We start from the raw sequence: 26,635 nt of genomic DNA, 5'->3' as shown, positions 1-26,635 counted from the left end.
ATGTTGTGGTTCGGGGTTCAAGACCTTTAAATTGCGTTTTCCTAATCTCTAAACAGACTCTAAACAAGCAACTAGCATCCAAAAAAAGGTAAACCAATGTTAAATGATGTCTACATTAGATTCCCATTCAATATTTTCTTTTTAGTTTCCCTAGCTGAAGAGACAAGTCACTTTCAAATGGAACAGTCGTCTCAACTGGACCAGAACCATATTCGTTTATAATAGCTCCTGTAGTCAACATGGGAATGTGCAAGAAGGAGAAATAATAATAAATGCTGTACTGTTATGCTCAGCCAACTTCTCCAGATAAGACAACAATTATCTCGATTGGGTTTCCTTCAAAAGGTGGTTACTGCAGGACTTTGGCATTTTGTCATATTTGAGTCTATTTACAAGCATATGGGTTAAGCATGGGGGGGGGGTGCAGCTTAAACACACCAGCAAACCTGAATGCCATTGCTCCCATATTACAGAGAGAGAGAGAGAGAATCATAAGTTATCCAGATCCAAAACAGATCCCTGTGGCAGCGGAAACATGAAAATAAACGCAAATATTCTGCTAAGGAAGCAGAAGCAAAATATTCTTTAAAAAGAACTGACTGAGGTGTTTGATCCTTTCTCTAGAGTTAAGATAACCAACCAAATCATTGCAATTGCTGTTGTCTTAGAAGCTCGTTTCAAGGCAAAGACTGTGCAGAAATCCAGGAATGAATGCAATCCTCTCCAACAGGCTTCCCAGCCAAAGAAATCCAAGGCTTCCTTCTGTGCAAGGACAAATGCTCTCCAAAGCCAAAATTCTGGGGCAGATGTTCTAGTCAGATGTGCTGCTGAAGTCAGGCATCTGATGCATTTCCAACAAAAACAGGTACAGGAGGACAGCTTTTATTACATTTGTTCATCACGTTTTGCCTTGGTTGCAACAATGCAGTGCAAAGGCTGGTTTTGAAATGGTTTGCCAGCATCATGTGGACCACTGAAGCTTTAAATAGCACAGTTGTGTTGACTTTCTTCACCAAATAATTCTATTCTAAGTTGTGCTGACTTTCTTCACTAAATAATTCCTTATTTAAAACCCATTAGTCACCCACAATTAATGAAATTAGTATGCCAGCATAACTTGCTAGTGCAAATAAAACTAGGGTGTCCTACCTTACAGAAGGGTTGTCTGGTCAAAGTCTGGTGAGTTAGGGGCATTGGTGTTAATACCTGAGCAGGCACACAGGTCTCCTCCCTTTCTTCTCCACTAGGGTAAGATGTACTTTTGTTTCCAGAACAATAATCTTTTCTAAATGGACATCTATACATGTAAATTAGGATATGCAAATTTCATGCAAATCTTCGTCCTATTTCTTGGCGATGTATCTGTGGTCACCCGAATTAGAAAGCTCATCCTGTGATACTTTGAGGGCATAGAAGTCAGGCTTTTTGAATCCTGGCTTGTAAGTGCACCAACACTTTGAAGGAGAAAGACGCAGCATGGACAGAAATTGCTATATCACTGTATGTGACATAGGCTGGCTCAAAGGTTTTCATTTGCTGCCCTGGGTCAGGTGTGTTAAAACCCTCCTTTTGCTACATAAGCATTCACCAAACCACATGGCGCATTAACGGAGCAAGACGACTGGGAGACTCCCCCCCCCCCCCCATTTTGAATGTGTTACAAATTGTGGTTTTTTTACTTCTTGCCATTATGACTGCACCTACAGTGCATAGCCAACCTTTCGGGACCGGCAAAGATATTTGAAATTTTAAGGAAGCGCCGTGAGCACCATCTCAAAATGGCTGCTTCAGGGTGTGGTGTAACACAAAATGGCTGCCACATCTCGAAAAGCAGAATATGAGGCAGGGCGACAAGACTGTGTGGGCATGCCCCCTCTATCAATTGTCCCACCAAGGTGAGGGGGAAGCATAAAAGGTAAAGGTACCCCTGCCCGTACAGGCCAGTCGTGTCCGACTCTAGGGTTGTGTGCCCATCTCACTTAAGAGGCCAGGGGCCAGCGCTGTCCAGAGACACTTCCGGGTCACGTGGCCAGCGTGATGAAGCTGCTCTGGCGAGCCAGCACCAGCGCAGCACACGGAAACGCTGTTTACCTTCCCGCTATAAAGCGGTACCTATTTATCTACTTGCACTTAGGGGTGCTTTCGAACTGCTAGGTGGGCAGGAGCTGGGACCGAAAGACGGGAGCTCACCCCGCCGCAGGGATTCGAACCACCGACCATGCGATCGGCAAGTCCTAGGCACTGAGGTTTTACCCACAGCGCCAAATAAGGTTGCCATATTTCAAAAAGTTAAAACCAGGACTTGCCTAATATCCAGCACCACCTTTCAGCAGTCCTAGGGAAGCACCAACATCAGCCACTGCCAAGCTTGGTTATGGAGAACTGTTTGCCCCTCTCCTCTGTTTAAAGCAGAGGGAAGGGTAGGTTTCCAGTCCTGGCACCAAATAAACGTGAGCATGTTCAGTGTAGAAGAGACTGAGCTCTGAGATATGGAAAAGTGATCATGCATTTACTATATTGGCTATGTCTGCATATCACAGTATCACATATCACAAACCACAGTTTGCTGTGTAAGATCTGTGCGTACCTGCATTCAAGGGCACTGACCTGCCCCCCACACTGCAGGGGCACATCACATGATGCGTCACATTAGATGTCTTGTTATGCGTCCCACCCCCATGTGTCTCTTGTGCTCATGCACCAGGTGGGGAATGGGGACATCAGGCGGGGAGGAGAAGGCGGAGTGGAGCCACAGGATTTTGGGGGAACCCAGCCCCTTTCTTGAAAAAGTTTGGGGGGCTGAAGACCCCTCAGCCCCCACCACTTGGCACACCTGCCTTCATTGCCCCTCCCAACAGAGGCAACACAATTCTTGCCTTAGCATTACACCTGAAGCAGAGATCATGGCTTTTTCCACTTCAAACCCCCACACATACAATCTGTAGCCAAGGTTTGTCCTTAGTTTACTAACCATGGTTGATTTGCTAAGCAAGTGTTCTGATTGGTTTCCTGCATGGAAACAACTAAGGTTTAATTACCATGACAGACCAGCTGGGAAGACGGATCCCATCCGGGACATATAAATTGAATAAATAATCATTATTATCTAGTTTTCCCATTTGGAAGGAAGTCTTCAGGATAAGCAAGGCCCGTGGTTTCTTTGATCTGATGGAAATGTGTCTCCATAACACAGAGAACCCACATTTTGTACAACCAGGGATTGCATAATGAGATTTCTATATTTTTATCTTTGCAAGCTCTATTATTGCTGCTGTGACAGGGAATAATAAATCCTTATATCTGGAGAGCAATACACACACACACACACACACACACACACATAGACACAGTATATCTAAAAGACAGACAAGCCCTTGTCATCTACGGATGTAATCTTCAAGCATTTACTACGTACAGAATAGCTTTCCTGAAGTTCCATAGAAGCTCATGGCACGGCTCCAGAGTGAGTCATTTGCAGATATCGAAAACATTTGCAGATAGGTATAGCTGGAAGCTAAACAGGGCTACGAGGATAAACCTCTTTGCTGTATAGAATAAAAAAGAGATTACATAAGAGTCAACCAATTCCTGAAGGCTTATTAAAATACAACATTTGGCATTTAGCATGACACAGCACTGAGGAAATGTTTGCAATTTAGACAAATTCTTACTTTTTACAGACCTGAGATTAGAGACTCTTAAATTGTACTCCAAGCATAACAGAAAGCTCTGAGCACGCTGAACTTCATCAGTACGGACCTACCATTATAATGTAAACTGATATCGTCAGTGCTGTTGCAGTCAGTAAATTCTGCTCCTGCCACTTTAGATAAATTTTACCCAAATTAACATGATTTCTATGTGGTTTTAACTTACCTTTGGGAGGCCTCATAATTAGTCTCAGCTGGTAGCACTTAATGGCAGGCAACCTGAACTCCAGCAGCTGCTTTGCTTGTTCAGCCTTGGACAAGAACCTTAATTAGCAGCGAGGTTTTAGGTGCAGTTTCCCGCTGCTGACCGTTTCCCCCTTACTCTCCTCTTGAATGTTTTTGGGCTTTGAGACTGCAGTTCCCGTTGTGATCCAGAGGAAGAGACTTGGGTGCCAGAGCACAGTACATTTTCATAGGGCAATAGCTAAGTCATACTTAGAGTAGACCCACTGAAATCAGTGAGTCTCTTCTGAATATGGTTATTGATGGGAGTAACCCATTAGCTTTGTAAAGTCAAACAGATCCTGTGGTTCCAAGGAACCTAGAGGTAATAGGACTTGGAAGGGGCTAGGTGCAATTTTAGTTGGAAGCGTTCAAGACATCAAAAGGTGTGAAACAAGGCTGCATACTAGCCCCTACACTTTTTGACATAAATAGTCATCCAGATGATAGATTACAAAACCCCATCATCCCTGGTCATTGGGGCTGATGAGAGCTGGCGTCCAACAACTTCTGAAGAGACACAAGTTCCCCATTTCATGGCATAAATTAGCTATATAGGCATAAAGGCCTATATAGGAGCAGCCCCAGCCATGTCATCATTCCCTTATCCATTTCCCTTTTTACAGGCTTGCAGAAATGGCAGCCTAACTTATGCCTGCCTAAGCCAACAATAGGAACATTGTTTTAAAAATAGACGGCTCTCTAAACGTTTAAGGCATGCTCCAAACATATTTAAAATCCAGATGCTGTGGCTTGATGAGAGTGGTATGTATAAACTTTCAAGCTTGGAGTAATCCTCATTATTAGGAGTCCTTTCCCGCCCTGATCACGGGGTTTCAAAAGTGCAACTTGAAGGCATTTGGGACTAATTGGCTGCTTCATGATAGAGACTGTTTCTACCAGGCATTTCAAAGGATATATCCCTGAATTACAAAAAAATGGGGGGGGGGGGCAAAAAACACTAGCAGACTGCAGGAAAGAGTCTAATCTCCTTGGGATCGGGGTTTTCGCTTGCTGGAAAACAAAGAGCACTACAATGAAGAGATCTGCATTTGGAACAACATAAAAATCTCCCTGTGAAATGAAAACAGCCATCTTGTGCTAAACTGAAAAAAAGTGAGAATTCTGTATGAGGAAGGGAAGACCATGGCCAAAGTCATTATGCTGTGTGTGGGAAACCTCCAGCCTTCCAGATGTTGCTGAACTTGTTGTTGTTGTTTAGTCGTGTCCAACTCTTCGTGAATCCATGGACCAGAGCACACCAGGCACTCCTGTCTTCCACTGCCTTCCGCAGTTTGGTCAAACTCATGCTGGTAGCTTCGAGAACACTGTCCAACCATCTTGTCCTCTGTTGTCCCCTTCTCCTTGTGCCCTCCATCTTTCCCAACATCAGGGTCTTTTCCAGGTAGTCTTCTCTTCTCGTGAGGTGGCCAAAGTATTGGAGTCTCAGCTTCACAATCTGTCCTTCCAGTGAGCACTCAGGGCTGATTTCCTTCAGAATGCAACATCTGTAGTCTCCGCATTTTTCCTTTATAAAGCCCAGTGCCCAGAATCTGTTTGGCACACTGCTTTGTGAGGAGGTGGCTACAGCTCCCAAGATTCTTTCAAGGGTGGAGAACGGCTTTTAAAAGTATGGTGTATGCACAACTTTTGAAAGATATGCAAGCACAGGAGGTCTGAATACAAATGGGTGGTCTAGGCGTATGGGACTCCGAGATGGGCAAGCTGCAGGGCAGTCTCTCTGGATGTTGCAAACCCAATAATAAGGCCATGATTTGGGATGTCAACCGTAAAGGGCTTAGTCCTCGTGCTATTTTACCCGAAGGGATATACGGTAATAGGAATTTATCGTTTATGCAAAAGCAGCATCCTGCTCGTTATCCGCAGAGACTCTCGTTGCATATTTGCTCCCTGAAGTAATCGTAACCAGATGTGGGGAAAGGTTGTGGTTTAAATCAGGCATCTTCTGCGTCCCCCTGGACCCAATCACACCCATGTCTCTGTGTCTGTGCTATATGACAAAATATCACTGTTTCCACAGTTCACTGACGTATGGTCCAAGTTGGCTGTCACATGCATTTTTATCATCTGATTTCAGCCCATCTGCATTTGTCGTAACATGTTTTTATTTTTTTCCAGCCACACGAGTTTTAAGATATATCGGGGGCTGGGGGTGTCCACATATGAACGATGTGCTCCCAGACCTGTTTTATAGAGAAAAGGAACCCATGTCTGAAAGAAGCCCTGAACTGAAAGCCATAGAATAGGACAGTAGCATATGTTCTGAAAAATCCTCAGCGAGTCTTCTCAGTATTGAGGCCTGCATGAGCCTTGCTAGGTGGAGACATCACCTGACCCGGCAGGTGTATTATGTGCAAGCTCCATGTTAGAGGCAATGTGCCACAGAGTATCAGCAGCCCTCGAGGAACCATCATTTGGGTTCCATGATGGGAGAAAATTGGGTTAGACATGTAAGGCAATAAATCTTCTTGTCCGGGACACCTAACTTATTACTCTTTCAAAGTCTGATGGGAAAGCAGCTGTGGTTCTCAACCTGTGTGTCCCCAGATGTTGTTGAACTACAACTGCTATCACCCCTAGCTAGCAAGGCCAGAGCTCAGGGATGATGGGAGTTGTAGTCCAGCATCTGGGGACCCACAGGTTGAGAACCACTGCTCTATAGAGTGCCATTATCCACTGTCCTCCTTCATCAGCTGTGGTGTGATGGTCCCCAGAAGGGTTTGGCAGCAAGTGAAAGACAGATAACAGGCCTAGAGAAGAAGAGTTTCCTCTCCTCTCATTTCTGTTTCAGTAGCATCCCAAAGATGCTTGAACATGCTCATTCTCCCCCACCCACCACCACCTGAAGAGCCCTAACCGAGCTGAGTCTGTTCTGAATGGCTAGATCTTGGATGTGGCCTTTCCAGGGTCTACCGCCTGCTGTTATTCCACTGGCAAATAATGAGTCCTGGCAAGCGAAACAAATTATGAAGACTTTGCGGACATAAACATTCAAGGAGAGCACAAAGCAATGCTGGTGAGGGGCGTGGCCCGTGAGAAGTGGGTGTGGCCTCAGAAGAGTCTCGAGGGGCAGAGAGGCCTGTGATGCCACAAGGCTCCTTGGGGTTGGCTTGTTTCTTGCTGCAACAGAGCAGCACAACTAGCGTAGCTAGCTGGGGGGTGGGACACACTGGGTGCTTGGCGGGCTGTTGGGCAGCACAGTGGCTGCTGGGCATTGTGGGGTGGGCTTTCAAGCAGCAGGGAAGCTGGAGGTCAGCGCTGGGCGTGTTGGTCATTGCAGGAGGTGGAGCCACTGCCCATCTCTCAAAAAGCCAGCTACAGAATTTTGGCAGCTCCTCTAAATAAAGCTCAACTTTGGTCCGCACCAGGCATCGGTGGGGGTTCCTATGCCACTTCAAGTACCCTTCAGGGAATTCATTTCCAGCAGAAGGCACCGTTGCTATTAGTGAGAAGGCCGACAGTTTGTAACATAAATGTTTTTATTTTCTGCTAAAATATTTGTTTTGTTTTAGTTCAGTATTCTACTGATATTTCCGTACTTTAATATAAAAATAATAATAATAATAATAGGAAGAGGCAGAATTACTTTTTTTTCAACTATTGGCACCATTACGGAAAGCTTAAAGGATGCGACGATCGGAACTGAAATATGTCAAAAAGCTATTAAAATGTACGTTTCCTGCAAGCAGGTGGGGAACGAAAGTCAGGATAAAGTCTCTGTTCACTGAGAAACGTGGCATGGTGCTTGGCCGTAATTTTCATAGCAGTGGCCGTTATTCAGTTATGCATCTCCAATGCTGACCATCGAACGCTGCTGTTGAATGGAGCCGCTGAAACACAATCAGAACTACAATGTGGAAATGACACAGTGCAGGTTTCTGCCCCAAAGGAGGCCTGGTGAAGACAGTCTACTCCTGTGGCTCCAGGACAAAAGAAGGGGCAGGGGGAGCAGGTTTAACATAACTTCTGGCAAGACTTCACAATTCTATAAACCTTTCCCACAAGGATTAAGACATTCAGAAACGAGTCCTCTGTGTGGCATTTGTCATGGTTAACGTTTTAAAGCTAGACTTAATGTGAGTGGTTTATTGAAGAGGAATCGACATTTAACAGGCCTACTCCAATAGGTACGGGTAGCTCTTGGTATAATCTCTTTGTATAATCCTTCTTTTCCATACTGCCAGCAAGGGTTTTAACAGGTTGAGGGGGTGGGAGGGTGAACTCTTAACGGGTAACACAACCTCCCCCTTGCTCAGATTAATTACAAAATGCAGAAAATGTTATGCCATGTTTGGTCCAACCTTCTTTTGCCCACTTGGCTAAACTTGCAAATCATCTTGTCTTCCCTTTTGAAATTTTGACTGTTAACCCTCACAGTTCCCAAGTCATGTATACATTTGGCCCTTTTGTTTTTCAAACCCAGGAAATGTCAGGATCTGAGTGTCTGTGTGACTGTGACCCAGTTCAGACGATTTCGCCGACTCCCAAATATAGACGCCGAGCGTGGTAGGGGAACTAAAATGCACCCTCCGGCTCAGATCTCAGTGGCACAAACGACTGAATCACACAGTTTCTCCCCAGCCTGGAATGATATATACTTGGGGCCTGCACATACTGAATTTCAGACGCATAAGCCCTATGTAAATAATTTGCAGCAAGCTGGGGCATCTCACCAGTGTGCCTGGTGAGAGGGCATATAAGGCACAACCTCACTCCTTCACTGCACGTAGCTTTTGCCTACAGAGAAGGTAATCTGACCCAACCTTGTATCACTGTTTACATTCCAGACCTCTGCGGTGACCTACCCTTGGTTTACGCATAGAAGACAATGCATGAACGCATCAAGTCCCTCTGCTGAAAAGAATGGGGCAACTTGAATATTGCATGGGTTCAGAGCACATAAACAGATTCAGTTGACTATGGAAAAACAGTGGCTCTGGCACCTGCTAACCGTGTCACATTTGCCTCTTTTTTTTTCAAAAAAGAAAAAAAAACCACTCTCATAGAAATGGTCCACAGATATTTGTGAGGATAATATACCAAAAAATAAAATAAAAAATTCTGTGTGTCTATACTCCTACAAATACAAGGGGCCAGAAAACACAAGAAGAAGATAAAACTAATCTGGACTACAACATGGTCTCATAGTAAACAATAGAATACAACGTGCAATAGTGCAATTTCTTCTTTGCTGCTCCAACAAGGCAAGTCTTTTAATTTATAGAAGTCCATGGACTGTTATTATTTTTTTCCTGACACGTGACATTTTTGCATCTAGTTGTGCCTTTGTCGCGGGTTGGTGCTTCTGCTGGATTTTTGAGCAGAATCGCTTTGTCCGGGTTCGTTTCTGCCCTTCCCAGGATGGCGGAGTTTCTGATCCCAGCGCTGAAAAATAAGAACAAACAAACGTCTATTTTAAAAAAATAGCTACAAAGCTCATGGAGGAGGTCCTGATGCAGGTTTTGCCTCCTTCTAAGAGTTTGCTCGAGCTTGATCCCTCCCTCTTTTTCAATAAACTCTGTTTTATTGCTGTATCCTTTACAATGGCGTATCATTCCTATTAATATTTTGATCTCCAAGGAAACATACATGCCTATTTTTAGAAACGTTGGCCGCCTCCATGCATTGCTATGTCAGCATTTACGTCAATACTAGTTCTACCAAATAATGTCCGACTTTCCCTTTAAAATCAAAATTCTATAGTAAAACAAAAGAGGAATAATTCCTTGCCAAAACAACTGCAGCTGCATTTGCCCTCTCCCCTCAAAAAAATATGTGCTGCTTCTCATCTTTTGAATAAAAACAATTCAGACTACAGTGGTGCCCCGCAAGACGAATGCCTCGCAAGACGGAAAACTCGCTAGACGAAAGAGTTTTCCGTTTTGGAGGTGCCTCGCAAAACGAATCTGCTATGGGCTTGCTTCGCAAGACGAAAATGTCTTGCGAGTTCCTGGGTTTTTTTTTTTCCTTTCCCCCCTCTTTTTCTAAGTCGCTAAGCCGCTTATCTGCTTATCCGATAAGCTGATAAGCTGCTAAAAGCCGCTAAAAGCCGCTAAAAGCCGCTAATAGCGCTAATCCGCTAATCCGTCAATGGGCTTGCTTCGCAAGACGAAAAAACCGCTAGACGAAGAGACTCCCAGAACGGATTCTTTTCGTCTTGCGAGGCACCACTGTATGCTTAAATGCTAACAAAAAACCTTTTAGATCTCTGTGTGAAGGTGAACTGCTTTGATATTTCATTTTTTATTAAAAGGGACATCCCAGTGAGAATATGTCTATCTAGTGTCTCTCTTGTTAGAATTCCTACTCTTGAGTAGGACGAGCGCCTGACATTTCTGGTCTAGCACATGAAGTTCTGGATCCACTTTGTAAAAGTGGAAGAGCAACCCTGTGGGTTCTTAGTACTGAAACAACTGTTTTAAAAACTGAGAATAGATCTCACCTATACTTTTGCTTATATAAACGTACTAAGAGTGTATATTTTTATAGTTGCAGATGGGTGGGCGTCACATTCATCTTTTGCTGAAAATCTGCCCAGAATGATTCTCCACCAAGCAATTGGTTAATTAGCGACCATCACATAATGTTCTGGGTTTGCACATAACACTAAACCATAAGTTATTAAGCTATGCTTTGTTAAACTGGCTTAGTATGTTCCACTATGCTTTATTTGCTACCAAGAAGCCACAATCTGAAATCATGATTTGCTGTTGACTTTATAAACCTCGGTTTGCTTCAACTATGGCTTGGTGTTCTGGGTGAACATAGCACCCTTCCTTAATCATTGTTGACCACCTCACCTCAGATGCTCCCCACAACTGCAAAGGAATGAGGCAAGAGCCGCTGAAAAACAAAACCAACTGGGGAGAAATGAGCCAGGGTTTGTCTTGTGTTGCAGTTTGTGGGACAAATCATGCACTGAGAACTTTCCTTGTTATACTGAGTGGGCGAGGAAACACCATGAAGATATTTATCACCATGGTGAGTGCAATGTTTTGTTGGAATCTTAGTTTGGAAAAAGTTTGTGCTAAAACTGCCCCTGGATTTTTTATAGTATAAACATCCTTTGAGGAGGGATACTGTCGGGTAGGATAGGACTGAAAGAAGGGCAGTTGTTTGAGTTACAGTGGTACCTCAGGTTAAGTACTTAATTCGTTCCGGAGGTCCGTACTTAACCTGAAACTGTTCTTAACCTGAAGCACCACTTTAGCTAATGGGGCCTCCTGCTGCTGCCGTGCCGCCGGAGCACGATTTCTGTTCTCATCCTGAAGCAAAGTTCTTAACCTGAAGCACTATTTCTGGGTTAGCGGAGTCTGTAACCTGAAGCATATGTAACCTGAGGTACCACTGTATTTGAAATATGTGTCCATTACCTATTCAGTGTAAGGTGGCTTACAAAAAAAGTGTGACATAATAAAAACAGCAATGTATACAAGAGATAACCATAAAATTAGCAACAAAATAATTTAAATGCAGCTGCAGTGAAATGCACCATAAAACATGCCAAAGTGACAATATTATAGATATGTAATAGATATAGATATTATAGATAGATATATATACATTCAGCCTTTTGTTTTATTTTCACTCTAAATTGGAACTCATCTTCACTTGGTTTGGCCATGCTATCCATGGCCTCCAGATGTGAGTGGACTCCAGCTTCCATCAGCCCCCAGCTAGCACAGGGATAGAGGAGCTGGAGTCCGTTCCCGCCTCTGGTGTAATGCAAAACAACAGCAACAGCTGCAGTTTTAATTAACTGCATCAAGTTGGTTCCCACTATTTTGAACCAAAGGTGGCTTCTAATAATTGAAGAAGATGACAGTTTGAGATGCAAAAACAGAGGCAGTATTTTGTACTGTATGCTTCAGTCTGCATCTGACGAAGAAGAAGCAACAAAATGTGCAATGAAGACCACACACACCTTATAACAATCTGACCCAATACAAGACGAGTCATAATAAAAATGTAACTTTAAAATAAACAACTTATATCAATTAAAGTAGTATTAAAAAAAAGACCCAATCCATTAGAATACAATGAAATTAAATATCAGCAAATAATGATGAAATAGAAATTCACTCTTAACAATTACAATGCATAATTACTAAACTATAATCTAAATAAATAAATAAATGTCTGTCATTAAGGTGCTACAAGGCTCCTTGTTCTTTTTGATGCAACAGCCTAACACAATGACACCTTTGGGTATTACCTCTTTGTTTGGCTAACTACTGTGTTTAAACCCCAAACCCTGCCCCAAATCTATTTTGGGGGTAGGGGGTGGTGGAAGAGGTAGCAATTCCGTTTTTGTTATATGCACCAGCCTATTTAAACCACAGCAAGTGGTCCAGCTCGGACTGAGGTCGTTGCATGATTTGTACACACAAGAATGTTTGTAAGATTAGCCCCAGGGGTGTTATTAGAAACACAAGAAAACAAGAAATAGGATACATCTATATGAATGAACGGTGCATAGACACACGATTCTTAAACATTGCCCTCTCCCCCTCCAGCATGCTTTTAATCAAGCAATCCCAGGCCACCTTAGCGATCGTATTAACTGTGCAAATGAACTGGCCAACACCAACGTGATGACTCAGCCAGAAAAGGGCCTTTAGTTTTATTTATTTTTTTAAAAAATAAAGCCTAAGTGAAGCCACCTGTGGAACCATTTGAGAAAACAGAGCAGAGAAAGCCGTCAAGTGATGTGAGTGCAACAGCCGGGCAAGACAGCGACCATAGTATGAGGGACAAACCACAACTTGTGGCTTCTAGGGCTGGGGGCCAAGACTATATGTTTTGACCCATCTCATGTTCACACTTGCCCTTCCGGTAACTGTCACTGTGGGTTTCTCTTCATGCATTTTCTGTCTTCCTGGATTCCTTCAAATTTTAATCTCTCTCTCTCTCTCTCTCTCTCTATATATATATATATTCTATCCTTCACCATGAGCTTGTTTTCTCCTGCTCTGGAAGGCAGGGCCCAAACCAATGGATTCAAGTTACAAGAAAGGAGAGTCAGACTAAACATTCGGAAAATCTTTCTGCCCAGTATACCTGAAGGAGTGTCTCCACCCCCATCGTTCAGCCCAGACACTGAGCTCCAGTTCCGAGGGCCTTCTGGCAATTCCCTCACTGTGAGAAATGAGGTGACAGGGAACCAGGCAGAGGGTCTTCTCGGTAGTGGCGCCCGCCCTGTCCCATCAGATGTCAAGGAAATAAACAACTATCTGACTTTTAGAAGACATCTGAAGGCAGCCCTGTTTAGGGAAGTTTAATTTCATGTTTGATGTTTTATCATGTTTTTACTATTCTGTTGGGAGCCACCCAGAGTGGCTGGGGAAACCCAGCCAAATGGGCGGGGTATAAATAATGAATTTGTATTATTATTATTATTATTATTATTATTATTATTATTATTAAACAGTGGAACGGTCTCCCTGGGGAGGTGGTGGACTCTCCTTCCTTAGAGGTTTATAAGCAGAGGCTCGGTGGCCATCTGTCAGGGATGATTTAGTGTTTGCGCAGGGGTTTTGTGTCAGAGTCATGTGGGTAGGTCCTTTATTTATATATTTATCAGTTGACAGCACAGGTGTCAAAAAAAAGGGGGGGGGGGAGATTCCAGCTATATCTGTCAGACAGAGTGGTCAACAATGGATGAAGGAACTAAGTGATGACAGTGTAATCCTGTCAGCCAAAATGGAGGGTGCTATCAGTCTCTGCTGCTGAGCAAACTTTAAAGTATATTTTCTTGCAAATTCCAGTTCCTCCACCTCCTGAGAATCTACCTGATGGAAATGACAGGACTGTCATTAGAACATTATCTCTCCTTGGGAGTTTATTTGCACTCCATCTCCAGCTGCTAGTCAGGAGAAGGCCACACCCAGGCTGACAGGACTCTTATTTTATTGGACTGGACTTTGTAGTCCCTTGTGGTCCACGTATCTCTGTGACACGCAGACAGTAGCCTTTTGCACTCCTTGACCTTTGGGCCTCATTGGGGGGGGGACGACAACAACAAACAACAACATTTTGCTCTCCTCTTTGGACCTATATCTTCTAATCTATAGATTTGCTAGTTGTCAGAAGGGCAGTCGAGACTCATTGTTTTTCACCCAATGCTGGTTGCCTCCCTGTAAGCTCATCATTCCAGAAATCTTTTTTTTAATCTGTTGGCCCTCGCTAAAAGGCAAATGCAACACTACAGATTCATAGCTGAGATTGTTTGTTTTAAGAAGTTGCTAATCCCACATGCTGGGGTCAGGATACTGAACAGTTGGCTTCAGAGCAAGGATTTGGAGAATATGACATTAAATACAAAGTGCATATGAAAAGCCAGTAAGTTTGAATAATATTTTCAAGGTTCCAGATCAGTTTGGCTTTAGAGAAGCAATGGGTGCAGACACTAATGCATTTTAAAAGAAAGGTGTCAAAGCAGGGTTGTGCAATGTATATTCTGTTTGTGGTGAATGAAGCTTGAGGTACTTTGGATGTGCTTTAACACACAAAGTTTGAGCTACAGAGCTCATATCATTTTATTCATGTTGCCAAGTCATTCAAAAAACGGGGACTTGAAGTTCCCGACTTAATGCTCTCCAAACCACTGAAGGGACAAACTGAGTAAACTCAATGAACTATTGTTTCATATTCTTGGCAGTGGCAAAAGAAACAGAAGAGCAAACACAATTGAGAGAAACCGATATGGGGCTTAAAGAACAGTGACAACTTGAACGGAGGCAGCAAAAGGATCTCTACATGGTCAGATATAACTAGCAGCAATGGATAGAAACCACTGGTAACCTGTTCACTGGTGTTGTATCCACTTTCAAATGGAGTTAACTGGGGTGGTATTGGCTATTAATCCACCTGGCCAAAAGCAGCAGTGGGTTTACTGCTGACAGTAACCAGAGACTTGTCCTCTTTAAAGAAATTTGTAATAATAATAACAATTTATTACTTATACCCCACCCATCTGACTGAGTCTCCCCAGCCACTCTGGGGGGCTCCCAACAGAATTTTAAAAACACGATAAAACATTAAAAACTTCCCTAAACAGGGCTGCCTTCAGATGTCTTCTAAAAGTCAGATAGTTGATTATTTCCTTGACATCTGATGGGAGGGCATTCCACAGGGCAGGCGCCACCACCAAAAAGGCCCTCTGACTGGTTCCCTGTAACTTGGCTTCTCGCAGTGAGGGAACCGCCAGAAGGCCCTCAGAGCTGGACCTCAGTGTCCGGGCTGAACGATGGGGATGGAGACGCTCCTTCAGGTATACTGGGCCAAGGCCGTTTAGGGCTTTAAAGGTCAGCACCAACACTTTGAATTCTGCTCAGAAACGTATTGGAAGCCAATGTAGGTCTTTCAGGACCGGTGTTATATGGTCTCAATGGCCACTCCCAATCACCAGTCGAGCTGCTGCATTGGATATTAGACCCAATTGGCTATTTGAAGGGTCCAGAGGCTTCCTCGCATGCAAAGAAGCATACAAAGTCTCCCACAGAGCTGAGAGCATGGAGGGGACTGGAGGGGACAGGAAGTTCCAATATTGTGTGCACGGAACTTGCACTGGATACAGCATCACAGGCATCATTTTGTTACTTTCAAAAGAGCTTCTCTGGTCACCTGGCTGCTTCCTGGCCCAGTTCTGAGTGCTGGTGTTTTACTTCTAAAGCCCTAAATGACTCGGTGCCAAGCTGATTCTTCAATATCAACTTAACCATATTCTAACATCATCTGCAGAAGCCCTTCCCCTGGACACCTTCACTTCCAAAGCGAAGCATAAGGCGTGGGCTTTTTCAGCTGTGACACCCTGGTTATGGAATGTATGCCCTTCTGGGGGAGGGGGCCTTGCCTGGCACTAATATTGTTTTTCTTTTAAGCACCAGGCAAACAGCTATTTATGTGTCTGGGCTTATAAAATGCTTTTCACATTCTTTTAAGTTTCATTGACTAAACCTTTATCTGCTGACCTCATATCTCTCTTTTTCTCTCTCGCTCTCTTTTTATATATAAAAATGCATTAGTGGTGTGTTTTTTTGGGGGGTGTCATATTTAAATCTTGTAAACCACCCAGCAATAAAAGGGTGGTATAAAAAGTTTTAAAAGCTTTAAATAAATAAAGGCTGGATTATGATCAGAGAGATATTTGTGCACCCTGCTACCTTCCAAGGTGCTGTTGGAAGGCGAATGTTTTCTGTTGCAGATTCCAGGCTGCAAAAGTGCCTGTCTGTTATCTTGATGGCATTCCGATGCCGGCAAAAGGATATATTTGCTCCAGGATCCTTTTGCCTTGTGAAATCTTTTATTTGTCTAGTTCCCAAGCAAACAGACTTCTCCGGCTGACCTCAGGGGATGGGCAGAGTTGTTTTGGGGTAGGAGGGGTGTGTGTTGTCTTTTAAGCATCCTATTTCTAAGCCATTTAGAGTTTAAAGGCGATTGTCAGGCTTATATTCAAACTGCTTTATTATATAAGCAAGTAGTAATGTGCATTTTTTTATCATCATCATAGCAGGTGTAATCACAAAACACTGGTACTAATTTGATGATTTTCACATTTATTTTGAATGTTGACATGGTTTTTGGGCCTCAGTTTAGTCTTAAGTCATATTTCATTTTATGGCACATGAATAAATATTAATATATTTGGGGGTGGAATCTCTTTACAGCAATCTTTGGCATGTTTACATGTTCATTTATACTTTTCAGAATAAAGAGTATGGTATGAGATTTGGGATCACTGAGAAGGAGAACTTCATTTGCTCTGGAAGTCTTCCCCGTGTGTTGATGAGTGATGCCAAAGGCTGGATCCCTCTGCAAGCTTAGGTCAAACATGATCAAACAAGTCATGAAACTTTGTCTTACCTTGACTTTTTTACCAAGTCGATCCTTCCATTTCTCAGCTATGGAGCCTTCTACCAAGAGCAACCTACACATTTACAGGAAAACAATGTTAACAATGCATCGTAATATATGATATGATATGATATGATATGATATGATATGATATGATATGATATGATGACGTGATGTGATGTGATGTGATGTGATACACACACACAAGCATAATGAATATATTTAGGGACAAAGGGAATGCTTCATGTTCAAGAAGGGGAAAAAGCAACCTATGAAGACAGAGGTCACCAATACGATGCCTTCCCATCTATCCCTGCCAGCATGACCAATGGTAAGGAATGATAGCAGTTGTGGCCAACTATGGACTACCACTCAACTTCTGGTGTAGTGGTTAAGAGCAGTAGACTCGTAATCTGGTGAACCGGGCTCACTTCCCTGCTCCTCCACATGCAGCTGCTGGGTGACCTTGGGCTAGTCATACTTCTCTGAAGTCTCTCAGCCTCACTCACCTCACAGAGTGTTTGTTGTGGGGGAGGAAGGGAAAGGAAATTATTAGCTGCTTTGAGACTCCTTAATGTAGTGACAAAGCGGGATATCAAATCCAAACTCTTCTTCTTCTTCAAACTCTTCTTCCCTGGTAATTGCCACCCCCACCCTTACCCCATACCGCTACATCCCTAGAAATGTTTTCTGGCAGCTCCATTACTCGCTGAGGGGAAGGTACTTATGTTACTTTCATTTCCACACTTTAAAGCCTTGCGCAGTGTGGACCAATGCGTCAGGGAGCATCTTCTTCCATATGCATCAGCCTGATTACTGATACATCTTCAGATGAGGCCTTGTTCAGCATACTTAAAAGACCCTTGGAAGGCTAGTTCCCAATGTGCAATGGGACCTTTTATGTAGTGGTACAAACCGATGTAGCATCCCTCTTCAGGAAGGCCCCCCATAGGAAGCAGGGGAGAAAGAACAGTTACCTCGAGCGCTCTTCGTCTTCGTAACCCATGATGATGTATTCTTCGTTAGCACTGAGAGGTGGGCAGAGGCAGCCAGAGTTTGTGTACAGGTTTACAGTGTCCCTAGGAATGTTCACCAAGGAAGATTTTAGTATCTCCTTCACTTCCACTACTGCAGTGACATCGTGACATTTGGTCTTCACCTCCTTCACTTTAGCTCGAATGACTGGAGAAAAATAACAGAAAGAGGGGTTAAGGTTACGGCAGCCAGAGCTGCATCAGCCTAAAGCTTTTTGAATATTTATATGCTTCTCCTCCTGAGCCCAATATCGTGTCCGCTTGTTTGTTTTAAATGGAAGTCTTATCGTCATGTTATGGTGCTATTTATTTTGTTATCGTGCTAATTATTATTCCACGCGGGGGCCCTGCAACACAGCGGCTTGTTTGTTTGTCTATATACTTCTTCATGTCCAAATTGGCTTCTATGGCAGCTTCTACTTTGTATACTTTTATGAAGTCTAAAAAAAACAACCGGTTACACAAAATATAACCATCCGTAGTTACACTATCAAACAAACCAATTGAAACGCTGAAATGGATAAACACCCATAATCAAAACACACAATAAATCAGCCTCATTAAAATGAAAACACCATTAAAAAAGAGGTTGAGAGATCGAGGGAATGTCTCCAAAAGCTGGTGGATCGGCAATACAAGTAGAGCTTCTCGTGTTTTAGCAGGACGTGCATGCCATAAGCCCAGTGATCCCTGTGGAAAAACCACCCCCCATTGCAACAAGAACATGTGGCAATGTTCTAACCACTCTCTTCCATGCTCGCTTTTGCCAGTTTCCTCCTCTCCCCATTCTGTGCCTAGTAATCCATCCTCGTTAGTCCTTTGGGGGTTTTCGCCCTCCATTTTGGAGGGACGGATGCACTTGTGCCCAATCCTGTCATGGCCTGGGGTCAGACTCCCCTTCTTCAAAGGATGAGGCCAGGGGTCTAGAATAGGACTGAGGGAATAGTACTCAGGCCCAGAAGCACCTAATCAACTGGAAGCATTTCCGCAAGCAAAACCCATAGTGTTTTTGGCCTAAGACATCCCGCTGCCCTCCTCTGACTCAGAGATCAAGCCAGCAACCAGTGAGAGTTGCTCAGTCCATCAGTCCATCAGGAGAGTGTGGAGTTTAAGCTGGAAACTAAGAGTTGAATGGTCAGGTGGAGATGTGACTCTCAGTGAGGGAGAGGGACTGTCCATGTGTGTTTGGACTCTCTGAGTGGGGTTAGTTAGGACTACACTTTATGCTTCCTAACTTTCTTTCCAGAAGGGCTTTCTTCGAAGGAAAGCACAAAGTCCGGGGCAAAGTGCAGACCCCAGCCTTCCATCATGGCTTCTACTGTTACACAAAAGCTACGACATGTCAATAGGAAAGGCAGAAGCTAAGAAAGTCAGCTCTCCATCAACCTTCCCTGTTGCTGCATCTGAAATGCCTTGAGCTAACACAGCAGCTAGGAGAGGGTGGGAATGCATCTCTCCCATATTTCCATCAAGAACCATCTTTATAATCCTATAGGCAATGTAGTGTGGCGATTAGAGTGTCACCAAGTACCTAGGAGAACAGGGCTCAAATCCTCATTCGGCCATGAAGCCAGTCACTGGGTGACCTCAGACCAGGCACTGCCTCTCAGCCTAACCTACCTCACAGGGTTGTTGTGCTTGGAGAACCACATTTGTCACCTTAAGCTGCTTGGAGAAGAAAGGTATGATAGAATAACACACAGAGAGAGAGAGAGAGAGAGAGAGAGAGAGAGAGAGAGAAAGAGAGAGAGAAAGAATCTACTAGTTAAAACAATAATCTAATCTTCACATTCTATTCCAGGGGTCAGCAAACTTTTTTAGCAGAGGGCCAGTCCACCGTCCCTCAGACCATGTGGTGGGCCGGACTATATTTGGGCGGGGGGGGGGGGGAGAATGGACAAATTCCTATGCCCCACAAATAACCCAGAGATGCATTTTAAATAAAAGGACACATTCTACTCATGTAAAAACACCAGACAAGCCCCACAAATAACCCAGAGATGCATTTTAAATAAAAGGACACATTCTACTCATGTAAAAACACCAGACAAGCCCCACAAATAACCCAGAGATGCATTTTAAATAAAAGGACACATTCTACTCATGTAAAAACACCAGACAAGCCCCACAAATAACCCAGAGATGCATTTTAAATAAAAGGACACATTCTACTCATGTAAAAACACGCTGATTCCCAGACCGTCTGTGGGCCAGATTGAGAAGGCGATTGGGCCACATCTGGCCCCCGGGCCTTAGTTTGCCTACCCCTGTTCTATTCTATGCATGGAAATGGAAGGGTGTGGGGAAGAGGAGCCATTTGACAGGCACTTAAAATTAATTCATTTTCCCCAGCAGCTCTGGCTGAGATCACTTGCCTCGTGAGGGTGTGGAGTGGCAAGGGCAAATGCCAAGGAAACCGCTTCTATCAACCGTTTCCTGCTTCCACTGAACCTTCTGCCCTACTTCAAAGGTAGCTGAAGGCTGCTGTGCTTACCGTAGTTGTAATTGTTCCGAAGATAAGTCTTCTGGGTTGCTTTTATTGGCTTGCATTTGCAGCGCTCTGGGGGAGAAACACAACAGAAATTCCTTGCATCAGAGGAAATAAACACTCAAAAGCCGTAAGCCGCACTATTCAATCTTTCCAGAACTTATTCATATATGCTGAAATGGTAGCAAGTCATTTGTAGTGGAAGCCCAGGCCCAGTTGGATTGTGTGAGTGCCAGCAACAACAGCTAACATTCCCTCTTCGAGAAAACTATTAAAGGTTCAGTATCCCCCCCCCCCCAAAAAAAAAAGTACAAACAAAAAACCAATTTATTCCTGAGCCTGAAGTTAATAAAACCAAAGCAGGCTGGGGCATGTCATTTTAGGGAGTGAAACTTATTTTTTGCAAATTTTGTTCACTGGGGAGTCTTAAAAATATGTTTTTGGGTGTGAGGAACTGGAATCTGCTATTATTTTTGTGACTGGACAACATTTAGCTTGGTAAGTCTATGCTTGATGAAAGTACACATAAACTGGAAAACCACAGAATCTCAATTTTACCTTCTGGAAATGTCAGGTAATGCTAAACGACAATGGTTTATTTATTTTATTATGTATATATTAAACGTATATAACACCCTTCATCAAAAGATCTCACAAAATAAAATACAGGATTAAACAAAAGTAAATATTTAAACCGAAACAACAAGACAACTCCTCCCGCTTCCTACATAATAATTAGTAAACATAATATGAATATATAAATATACCTGCAAATGGTTGACAATCGTTCTTAATGATTGCTATGCAATTTTTCGATTTTACACACATTTCACTAAATTATGTTAATTTAACCAAAATATATTTTGAATTCCCAGGTCATGCTATAACTTTTTAGCACCTGTCATTTTGGGAATCTGAAAGTTGAAAAATCCAGGCACTAATCTACATAACGCTACAGGTGCCTTGTATCTGCCCCACCTTTTATTTCTGGAGCACTTGGCCAGTGTAGGGAAGAGGGGTGTCATCAAACAGCTGGCAGGTTAGGATACAGGTATGAAGACTCTTTGTAGCTGGCCCTCTGGGCTACCCAACCCCCAGGCCACATTCCTCACTGCCCCTGCTAAACACACACATCCTTTGGGGCTTTTTGCCTGGCTGGAGGGTGTTCTTGAATTCTGATAATGCTTCTTGTTTTCCTGGATGGAGGAATGAGAGGGGTTGACATAGCCTGCTACAAAGGAATGGGGCACATTGGTTTCTGGGCCTACATTTGCCTCAGGCCCTGCCCACCACTGGCACAAGAAAGGGGTTGGATAGCTCAGTTGGTTAGAGTGTGGTGCTGATGATGCCAAGGTTCAAGTTCAATTCCCTTATGGGACAGCTGCATATTAATAGATCAAAGAGCTTCTATGAATGGTTACAATTGGGGGAGATGGCTAAAATGTTTTGATTTGAAAGACAGTTTGATCTTTTAATCTACTCTTTGGCGATACCTGGTGGGTGCTTATTTTTACATGTTTTATTACAAATACTGCATGTGTGTGTTTTAAATTCTGTTTTATCATTTGCAAGGGGCTATTGGGTTGTTCCTGTTTTTATTTCCTTTGTGTATTTTGTGTTTTTTATACTGTGATTTTATACCTGTGAACCAGTATAGGGCAGTATGTATACTTAATAATAAACAAATAACAAATAAATAAATATTCCTGCATTTCAGGGAGTTGGAGTGACTCTACAATTCTATAATCCCTAGTTTAGGGGAAGGAAACATGCAGAGAGGGAAAACTTACACTGGTGATCACCCAATATCTACTCCCACCCCCAAACTGATTTAGCAGATTTAGAAGAGTGTGACCAGTTCACCCGTATTGGAGGCTGAGCCAAGAGGGCGTTGCTGGGGTGCCAAAACAATGATGTAGAATGGAAGGCAAGGGGCAGGGGGCACCAAATTTTGGCACTGCACAGGGTACCGCTGAAATTTGAAAGCCCAAAGTCCGCCACTGCCTCCGACCAAATACCAATGGTGGAGAAAAGTGAAACCAAGGATTGATTGGCTCTGTAACATAGGCAGCCATCGGACCAAAAGCCTCCCTCTAGCTGCTTAGAAATTTTCACTTTCAACTATCAAATGGTTGCTGGTAAGGCTGCCCAGCAGGCAAATCTCCCCCGGTCAGCCAACTGGTGGTCTATACCAGAAAATAGCAGGGAAGAGAGGGAAGAGGAAGGACCCTGAGGAAGCAGAGAGTGGCTGAAGGCTGGAGGCAGGAGCAAGTCTAGCAGAAAAGAAAGAATAAACTATGGAGCAAGCAGGATTGCTGAGGGAGGGAGACGTCCTCAAGAGGCAGGAGGAGTTGGGCTATGTGTTAAGGCAGAAAATGGGGGCAATGGGTCAAAGTAAGGAAGAAGAGAGGAAGCAAAGGGCCTCAGAAAAGGTGGGAAATACATGCATTTTTTTAAATGTGAAAAGCAAGCACAACAAACACACATACATTTGCAGGAATGTGGCGGGGGGAGAATGGCCAACTGGAAGTGAGTATCAGGGAATATTGTAACTAGTGAGAGGATAAGAATGCCCACTGTGTTTTTCACATGAATCTTCAAAAATTTGTATCTCAAATCGAAAGAGGCAAGGGGGCAGCTGCATTCCACCCTTTGTGACTGCCCTTCCATTTAACCACCAGCTGAAAGGTCAACCCCAAACTTCACTGAAAAGATGGGTTTGGGGCTAGGCCCCATCATGGGGGTGCTTGGGACGGGGGTGTGTGTCTCTAGGCGTAAGGTACAGCAAGGAATGATGGGTAGAGTCACGTGAGAGAGCAGGGGACCTCTGAGTGGCAGAGCAGGAATGGAAAAGATCACTATAAATACTCCTAAGAATATAATGGCTCTTTGGCTGCATAAAACTCGGGCAATGGAAGTATTTACACCCATCTAAAATATTATTTTAAAAAAACAGAAATCTGGAGAATCTTTTAAGCAACTTTTTTTTTTTAAAAAAAGAAAGGCTTATGAAACAGACAAAAATGTCATTTCCTAGCCAAAGGAAGAGGGGTAATATTTATACATAAGGTTTTGCCAGCTGACGTTGCCAGGGATGAGACTTGACTTGATTAGATTTTGCACAGAGACATTATTCACCAGCGAAAATAACACACCAAAGAGAACCTCCAACTTTCTTTTGAAATGCTCAGCCCAGGGTTTTTTTCTTTAATCCTCACTGGAGGGCAGTGCTTAAAACGCAGAAGTAATAATACTCTTGTGTTCCTACACCACTTCTTAGAATAGCTCAAAGTGCTTCACATACATTTTTCTTATTGTTAATTCTTATATCCCCAGGATGGGGAATCTGGGGCCTTCAAGATGCGGTTGGACTACAACTCCCATCCTTCCTCACCACTGGCCATGCTGTCTGCAGCTGATGGGAGCTGGAGTCCTAAGAACGTCTGGAGGACACCAGGTACCCCATCTGTGCCTTATGAAAACCCTGCATGGCAGGCGAATTTCAGTTCTGGGGAACCTGTGGTCATCCAGATATTGTTGGATTCCGATGCCTATCAGCCTCCGCCAGCATGGTTCAATGTCAAGGATGATGGGAGTTGCCGTGCAATAACAACTGGAGGGCCACAGGTTTCCTGTTCCTGGTGCAGATGATAATGAGCTGGGTGGACCAGTGGTCTGATTCGGTAAAAGGCAGAAGCATCCTTTGACCCTAACCTCAAGTGTCCTTGCATATCTTTATTCACTTCCAAACCAGATAAAAATAAGCTGTCAGGCTATTGATCTCTCTAACCCAGTAGAGTCGTACCTTGGATCCCAAATGCCTTGGTACTTGAACGTTTTGGCTCCCAAACGCTGCAGTGATTGTTCCAATTTGCAAACGTTCTTTTGGAACCCGGATGTCTGACGGGTTGCGAGGCTTCTGATTGGCTGCAGGAGCTTTCTGCAGCCAATCAGAAGCCGTGATTTGATTTTCGAATGTTTTGGAAGTCAAACCGACTCCCGGAACAGATTCCGTTCGACTTCCAAGGTACGACTGTGCTGACCATGAGTGTTGCTTGAGGAATTCCAACTTCTGTAAGTTCCTATACAAACTGGCCCCTTCCTAATGTGTGGGTCAGAACTTGATTCTACACCAGAATTTGCCCTTCCCGGTTGTTCTGAATACAGTTCTCAGATTTTAAAAAAAGCATTGAAATATACTTCACAGTTTGAGAGAAGATGCATTAGAAATATGTTTTTGAATTTGTATGCAGATTTTTTTTTTAATTGACAGATTAACATAGGAACAGGACAGTACAGTGGTACCTCCGGTTAAGTACTTAATTCGTTCCGGAGGTCCGTTCTTAACCTGAAACTGTTCTTAACCTGAAGCACCACTTTAGCTATTGCCACCGCACCGCCGGAGCACGATTTCTGTTCTCATACTGAAGCAAAGTTCTTAACCTGAAGCACTATTTCTGGGTTAGCGGAGTCTGTAACCTGAAGCGTATGTAACTTGAGGTACCACTGTACTGATTTGTGGGTGAGCATATAAGAAAGTAACACAAACAAGAAATGAACTGCTTCCCCCATCTTGACGGTCCGCTACTGTATACTATTAACAGTTATATGACTCCGGCAGAGACCCTTGCCAGCCCTGCCAAGGCATTCAATGTCACGCTAAGTAAAAGTACATGAGCAGGGCACTAGCTGAGCTTGTGTGGAAGTTAAATGCAGTATTCACTACAGAGCACAATTCAAAACTGCATTAAAAAAACCACACATGGTAAAGTCTTGACTTGTTTGATTCCTTGTTTATTTGCAGGTGCAGGATGTGTTACTTCACAACTTCACGACAAGGGGAAGTCGTGCAGTAACGCGCCCCGCAACTGCAAATAAACAAGGAATTAAACAAGCCAAGACTTTACCATGTGTTTTTTTTAATGCAGTTTTTTAATTGTGTTCTATTGTGCAAAAGAAGGGCAGGAAACTAGAATGGCATTCATGGCCAGTGTGCAATAGATTACTGTAATACTAGTACTTCCTGTTGCACAACAAGCTTCTTCTAGTCAGTGGCGTAGCGTGGGTTGTCAGCACCTGGGGCAAGGCAAGTAATTTGTGCCCCCTAACCCGTGGATTTGCGCCCCCTAACCCGCATTGCACGCCTGGCACCCCCCCCCCACAGTGGGCGGCGACCCGGCGGCTCGGATTGGATTCGCACAGCCAGCACTGCAATGAGAGAGAGTGAGTGAGCCAGGTAGGGGCAGAGAGCTGCGAGTGCGAGCGCGCCCCCCCCAGATGTTGCGCCCGGTGCAGCCGCCCCCCCTGCACCCGCCACGCCACGCCACTGCTTCTAGTGCAACGGTTGCATCAGATTTCACACTGCACAACCATTATTCTTACCCTTCGGTAAAGGGACCCCTGACCATTAGGTCCAGTCGTAATCGACTCTGGGGTTGTGGCGCTCATCTCACTTTATTGGCTGAGGGAGCTGGCGTACAGCTTCCAGGTCATGTGGCCAGCATGACTCAGAGCAGCACAGCGAACCAGAGCAGTACACGGAAACACCGTTTACCTTCACACCGGAGCAGTACCTATTTATCTATTTGCACTTTGACGTGCTTTCGAACTGCTAGGTTGGCAGGAGCAGGGACCAAGCAACGGGAGCTCACCCCGTCGCGGGGATTCGAACCGCCAGCCTTCTGATCGGCAAGTCCTAGGCTCTGTGGTTTAACCCACAGCGCCACCCGTGTTCCATTCTTACCCTTATGCTAGCACAATGGCCCTTTTGCTGGTGATAAGAAAATGCTGAATCCAGGCCAGTGATTCCTTCATTGGGGGTGGGGGTTGGACTAGATGGCCCTTGGGGTCCCTTCCAACTCTACAGTTCTGTGATTCTATGATCCATTTACCTGGAGGTGCCAGGGATTGAACTGGGAGCATTTTGCACTGCCACTAAACTAAGTAAAAGACAAATTTATACATTTCTCCCTGCAGTGCTCTTGATGTGGGGGGATACCTTGTCCAAAATCACTGCAAAAAGGGGCAGGCTGGCAGAAAAGTAAGCTAGGCAAAAAAAAGAAGCAATGAAATAGCGGGAGCAAAAAGGAAGGTGGCCGTCCACTTTGCAGAGGGACATTCTGTCACACACTACTTGAGTTGCAGCCCCAAAAGGCCACAGGACCACCAACTTTATAAAACCTTTATAAAATGTGGTGGTTGTTGTTTTTTAATCATTTTTATTGATTTTCCAATAAAAAAATCTGATTAATATATCCAACCATAATACTCCAATTTAAATTAAAAAAAACTAAAATAAAAAAGAC

The 26,635-nt window shown here is 43.8% G+C and overlaps 1 protein-coding gene across 2 annotated transcripts in view; it reads right to left on the bottom strand.

Annotated features, from left to right (window-relative positions):
- Positions 1-7,414: 7,414 nt before the first annotated feature.
- FRZB (frizzled related protein) overlaps positions 7,415-26,635 on the bottom strand; it is a 33,876-nt gene continuing 14,655 nt past the window's right edge. For both annotated transcript variants that reach the window (XM_080972778.1, XM_080972779.1), the window contains 4 exons: positions 20,337-20,402; positions 17,786-17,990; positions 16,818-16,881; positions 7,415-9,338 (listed from right to left, as the gene is read on the bottom strand). In XM_080972778.1, coding sequence (XP_080828904.1) covers positions 9,228-9,338; positions 16,818-16,881; positions 17,786-17,990; positions 20,337-20,402 — 446 coding nt within the window. In that variant the 3' untranslated portion in view covers positions 7,415-9,227. The remainder of the gene's footprint in view (positions 9,339-16,817; positions 16,882-17,785; positions 17,991-20,336; positions 20,403-26,635) is intronic.

The sequence above is a fragment of the Podarcis pityusensis genome (genome assembly GCF_964106645.2).
Source record: "Podarcis pityusensis genome assembly, chromosome: 1".
Lineage (NCBI taxonomy): Eukaryota > Metazoa > Chordata > Lepidosauria > Squamata > Lacertidae > Podarcis > Podarcis pityusensis.
This window is presented reverse-complemented; position numbering and strand designations above follow the sequence as displayed.